General features: G+C 47.1%; 1 protein-coding gene across 2 annotated transcripts in view; it reads left to right on the top strand.

Moving 5' to 3' along the window:
- The first annotated feature begins 457 nt into the window (after window positions 1–457).
- STYX (serine/threonine/tyrosine interacting protein) overlaps window positions 458–6171 on the top strand; it is a 35625-nt gene continuing 29911 nt past the window's right edge. For both annotated transcript variants that reach the window (XM_004601742.2, XM_055132526.1), the window contains exon 1: window positions 458–816. In XM_004601742.2, coding sequence (XP_004601799.1) covers window positions 760–816 — 57 coding nt within the window. In that variant the 5' untranslated portion in view covers window positions 458–759. The remainder of the gene's footprint in view (window positions 817–6171) is intronic.

Below are 6171 nucleotides of genomic sequence, written 5' to 3'. Positions count from 1 at the left end.
CTTTTCTAGTTGTCGGCTTCCCTAGTATTAGGTCCACCGTTTCAATTTGCTCAAAAACAATGTGTTTCATTTAAAAATGAAACTCTTCATTTATTACTATTTGATTATAACCTCACCACAAGAAGTAATTTGCCAGATACTGGAGGCTAACAAGACCTTAGGCCCAAGCTGGGTTTGCATGCCAGTAGGGGGTGGATAGGGCAGGGCTGCTTAGGCGGCCCCACCGTCTTTTCCAGGACTGGCAGTCCCTCCCAGCTCCTACAGCCCAGACCGCCTCCACCCTGCACTCGGCGAGCCCCGCCCCTAGGCCCCGCCCCTCGCGCAGGCGCTCTCGCGGAGGGGCGGGGCGGCGGCGCGCCGACACCTGGTGGCGGCGGTGGGCGGGCCGAAGGCGAGCGTGGGCCGGGATTGGCTGGGGCGGCGCGGGGCGTGCAGAAGGGGGCCAAAGGAGGGGAGACGGTTGTAGGGCTCGTGCGGGTGTCGGAGCCTGGGCGGCCTGAGGGGCGCGGAGGCTCGGGGGGGAGGGAGACAGCGGCAGCATGGCGGCCGGGCACGAGCCGCCCAACCCTCCTCTTCCGCACTGTCGCCGCCGCCGCCGCCGGAGTCGCTGGGATCCCTCAGTGTGTGAGTGTTAGTTGTCAGCCCGCCGCCCGCCCTCCGCCCTCCGGCCCTCCGGCCCGATACCGCCACTGCCAGCCTGAGGGTCGGGCCGGCCGGAGAACTCGCACCCCACCCACCAGCAGCCCGCCGGCCGGGACCATGGAGGACGTGAAGCTGGAGTTCCCCTCGCTCCCACAGTGCAAGGAAGACGCCGAGGTGAGCGTGTCCGAGAGCCGCCACGGGCGAGCCTCCGCGGGGGTCTCTGAGGCCGAGGGGGCGACCCCAGGCCCCAACCGTCCCGCCTCCGCCCCACCCCCCGTCCCTCGCCGCAGCCCTGATCCCCGCCGACGGCGGCGGCGCACGGCGGGGCGGAGCCTCCCGCTCGGTGACCCCGGGGCCCCGCGCTCCCCTTCTCCCGCCGCGGCTGGCCCCGGGGCTCTGTGGAAAGCAGAGCCGAGGCCCAGCGGTGCGCTGGCCGCCACACCCCACCCGCTGCCCCGCGCGGCGCGGCCTGGGGCTCCCCGCTCTGCGGGGTTGGGTCCTTTGCCTGGGGAGCCGCCACCCCCCTCCCCCACCCTCCGTCCCCCGGGCCACGCTAGAAGTCGCCGTCTGAGCCACTTCTGGGCGAGGAGTGGAGGGGCAGGGGGTGGGGGTGGGGGGCGCGAGGCTCCCACATGTGGAATATGGAGCCGGGGCCCTGAACTTGGGCAAAGTGGCGCCCGCGAGAAAAGTTCGCCCAAGTCTTGCCGTGGGTTGCTCGGTGGCCAGGCTGTGATCCCTGGAGCGGAAGGAGAACCGAACGCGTGTGGACCTCGGGTCGTTCTCAGCGCAGGGTCAATCTCGCCCTTTGCGGGCGAGGCGGTGGAGGTGTGTGTGTGTGTAAATTGATATGAAGCCTTAACCGTGCTCTCATCCCTGGGGCTCCTCACCTGGGGTGCCTCATGCTCGCGTCTCTTCTCTTCCCACCCTGCCTAACTTTGGTGTTGAGAGTACCTTCCCCAAGCCCCCACCCCCACCATTGGTTGCTTTCTTAAAATACTTGGTGGTGTTGCAGACTGTTAGGATTTATTTCCTGAAGGCTCAAGTAGTCAAGGATATTGAGGTCAAAGATACTCGGGCTCTATAGGATCAAGGGGGTAGAATCTCTATTTTTAGTCCAAAATATCTTAGAATAGGAGGGAGTCTTTTTAATTTTAATGTTCACAGTTATCATTATTGACTCTCGGGCCACACGTGGCGATCAGGGGTTTTCTCCTGACTTTGCACTCAGGAATTATCCTATCGGTGCTTTGGGGGCCATTTGGAGTGCCTGGAGATCGAACCCGGATCCGCTGCGTGCAAGGCAAATGCCCTATCCGTTGTACTATAGCTCTGGCCCTTACACTTAGTTTTTGAATAATGGCTATGCTCGGCTGTATTGGTGACGGGGAGTGGGGGAATAAGCTGTCCCAACCACCCGAGCCACCTCTCAGGTCTGAAGCTCTTGCTTTAAAATACCAGTTTGTGCCAAATATTTGTTCTGTTGGACACTCTTTTGAAATTAACATTTCTTTTTTAAAGGAATCTTTTAGTTATGCCAGTGATCCGTGATATACGTGAGAATTTAATGCCTTTATTTTGAACCCCTGTGGCCCGTGAGTACCTTGAACTCCCAAGTTGTTTTTTTGGTGCTCAAGTCTTCCTCCTGGCTATGCTCAGGGATCACTCTTGGCCGATTGGGGGATCCAGTGTGGGTGGGCACAGGCAAGGCAAGCGCCTTACCCACTGTACTGTCGCTCTGGCTCCAAAATCCCAAGTTTTAGATCACTGTCAGACCTTGAAACCAAGGTATAACACCCCCACCCCCATCATCCTAACAATAGTAAAGGGATAGTAAGGAGCAAATGTAGACTTTTTAGGAAATTGGAAGTCAGAGTTAGGATCATTTAAAAAGAGGAATTTATACTTTTACAATATCCTGAGTGAGTTTATAGTTTCAGTACAAGAAGCAACTTTAGAAATAATACAGAGCTATCCCTTTTTTGGAGCTCAGGGTGCTAGTAGCCCACTAGAGTGAGGACCTTGGTCTCCTGAGACCATCGTTCTTTTTCCCATCATCAGGGTTCCTCTGCTCTAAACTTACTAATTCTAGTGTAAGGACCAGGCAGATAGTTAGTTCAAAGGGCTGATGGCATGTCCTTTGCACAAGAGGCAGAGGTTTGATTCCCAGCACGCATACCTCCAGAGCACTACTGGTGTTTCATCCCCACTCTCAAATTATAGTTTAAAATAGTTTGCAGGCTTTGTAATCCATTGTAATCCATTTTAAGGTTTTTTTTGTTGTTGTTGTTGGGGTGGGGCACACCCTGAGGTGCTCTGGACTTAAATCCTGGCTCTGCACTCAGGGATCACTCCTTGCTGGACTTGGAGGATCATATGGGATGATCCTTTTTCTTGCACTTTCCCAATTAATGTAGTTTGGCCATCAGATGTTCCAGGGCCACAGTGTTTATGAAGTCTTCAAATTGAGGAATAGTTTTCTCTAAGTTACATTGTTTAAAATGTAGAGATTTGTTTCAGCTATGGAGACTGCTTTCCAAGCTGATATAAACAGTAAACAGTCATCAAATAGGATATGAGGTTACTTGCAATAAATGAATAAAGTAGAATGTTAACTTTCTAATTTTTAGTGAGATGTGTGAAGTGTCAAATGGTACATGGAGTGCCTAGCCAGCTGTGTCTTTCTTTCATAGTATATGAAAAGCTAAATTACAATTTGAATTTAGTTAAAATGGAATTCAAGTAGTTAGATTCTAATGAATGCTACTGATTGATTGCTGGTAAAGTAATACTTAACTGATACGCAAGCTTGATGATCCTGTATCTTAATATTTTTGTCAAATATCTTGAAATACTGTTCAAGATACCAAGTTTTTTGTTTTGGATTTGGGGCTATACCCTGCAGTGCTCATGGATCACTCCTAGCTTTGTGCTGTGGATGGACAAGGGTTGGGAGGAATATATGTATTGCCTAAAATCAGCTCAGGTTGACGTGTGCGAGACCTTAACTGATCTCTGTATTATCTCTTCTGCCTAAAGGGTATTCTGTTTCTGTTAGTTTCAAGGGTGTTCTTTATTAAATGATACTAGCACAAATTAGCTGTGTTTAAATAAATTTGCATTGTCACTGCTTTGTTTAAATTTTGCCATGATTTCCCATTATCTTTTGCGTGATATTCAAACATTTGAGGCTACCTGCAGGATCCTACGCAGTCTGGCATCTGTCTACTGATCAAACTTCATTACAAGATATTCTTGCTTCTTTTTCTGTATGCCCTAGTCTTCCTCATTTTCTCTCAGTTCCTGAATGTTTTAATCTTGCCCTCAAGGGTCTTTGGATTTGCTTTTATCTCCTGTCATGACTGCCACCACTTTCCTTGATCTCATTTAATTGACTACTTACTGTAGGATTAGATTTCACTTGTGGAATGCATTCTTTATTCAGAGAAGCTTTTCCCAGTTTTGCCCCATGTCTCATGCTTCCCTCCCATGTGAGCCCTCCAGACTAATTCAATCCTAGGAGATTTATAAGCCTTACTGTAATGGAACCTGCCTTGTAAGTTATCCATATGGATATTCAAACAGTTATACATCCCTTAGATCAATGTCTGTTTTCTATGAAAGAGACTAGAAATTTCTTAGGGAAATTTAGTCACCAATAAGTTTCTGTCTTTGCCTCTGTTTCTTTCACAAAAGAGTTGGTATATATTATATGTTGAATTAATTAAAATGTTGACTTTCTGATACATCCTTCTGGCAAGATAGAATGGCTTTGTAGATGTGAGGAAGAAAAGAAAGCTGGTTACTAATGAAATTAGTTGTATAGTTAGGGCTGTTGGTTTTAAAATTCTAGAATTAAGATTTTTCAGATAGAAGTAAAACATTTAGTTTAGTTGCAGTTGACCCCTGTTCAGATTTTGTTGTTGTTGTTGTTACACTGTTCTGTGCTCATCCTGACTCTGTGCTCAGAGATGACTCCTGGAAGGGCTTGACCATGTACTTATGTGCTGGAGACCTAACTGGGGTTAGCTGATTTTCAGTATGTGGTACCTTCTAGCTCATATTGATGAAAGATTGTAAGATTTTCACTTAGAATTGTGTTTATCAGAACATGGTGTGTCTAACAATTTAGGAATTTTTTGTTTTGTTTAGCTGGTATATTATGATTTGAAAAACATACCTGGACTGTTTAACCAGTACAAGTTTTGCAAATTGAGTCTTCTAGTTAACTATGTTAGTAACTCACTTCAGGAGCCTGCTCATTAACAGTATTATCTTTATTTGTTTTTGGTTTGGGGGCCACACCTCGTGATGCTCTGGAGACAACCATATGGGATCCTGGGGCAAGGCAAATGTCCTACCTACTGTTCCATCCCTCAGGTCCCATTATTACTATCTTTAAAGTGATGAATTTTCGGAGCAATTTAAACAGATCAAGATTAACTTTGATACAGGCAAAAATTGGCTATTAGAGACGCCCAGATAGATGGTTATCTGATAAAGCAAGAATGTGAGTATTAATGATTTAAAATCTTGACCTGTAAGCTAGAGGCATTAGTAGGATCCATAGAGAGAGGCAGATTTAGATACCTTTTGTAGATAATAATCAGGACTAGGTCAAATAAAGGGTGGATTTAGGATCAGGATCTTATACTAGCACCAGTAATAGTTCCAATTCTATTTTGGGGGTAAGGGTGGGGAATGGGGGAAGGTTGTGCACACCTGGTGGTGCTCAGGACTTATTCCTGCCTCTGCATTCAGGGACGCTTAGCCATGTGCTAGGCAAATGCCATTCCTGCTGTACTTTGCTCTGACCCTTCCAAATTAAATATTCTATGAGAGAAAGCTTTCAAGATTTTAGAGGATACATACCTATTACTTTGTATCCGGTGCAAAACCCAGTAGTTCTTAGAATTGAATCTCCTGTGCAGTACCAGGGATGGGTACCTGACACCTTGAATGTACATGCAGATGCTCTATTACTTGAGCCACATCCTTGGCTTCTATGCTTTTGTCTTAAAACTTCCATATAAATGGTTAAAACACTCGAAAGTTGAAGAAGCACATATTAATTTTGTACAATTGGATTACACCCTCCCTTCCCAAGTGGCTTGGTAATTATACACTCTGTTAGTTGCCATTTTAGTCATTGTTTTATTTGGTCAATATTTATTTCAGTGTAACTGTATGTTTGCCATATAGTTCCTTTGGCAGACTGCTGTGTAGTATAATGAATAAGAGAATAGACTATGGAGTCTGATTACTTAGACTAGAAATCATGTTACTTAGTTTCTCTTTGCTTAAAACAGAGTTATAGGGAACAGGCTGTTAGTACACCTACGACAGTGGTTAGGGTGCTTGCCTTACACATAGCTGACCTGGGTTCGATTTCCCCTATCCTGTATGCCAAGAGTAAATCCTGAGTGCAGAGACAGGAGTAACATTTGAGCATAGCCCGGTGTGCCCACCTCCTCCCCCCCAAAAAAATTATAAAACGGAGACAGTAATACCTTTGAGAAATTCCTTGAATTA

Source organism: Sorex araneus, chromosome 3 (genome assembly GCF_027595985.1).
Source record: "Sorex araneus isolate mSorAra2 chromosome 3, mSorAra2.pri, whole genome shotgun sequence".
In the NCBI taxonomy this organism is placed as follows: Eukaryota; Metazoa; Chordata; class Mammalia; order Eulipotyphla; family Soricidae; genus Sorex; species Sorex araneus.
The sequence above is the reverse complement of the archived record's forward strand: the minus strand, read 5'-3'. Positions and strand labels throughout refer to the sequence as shown.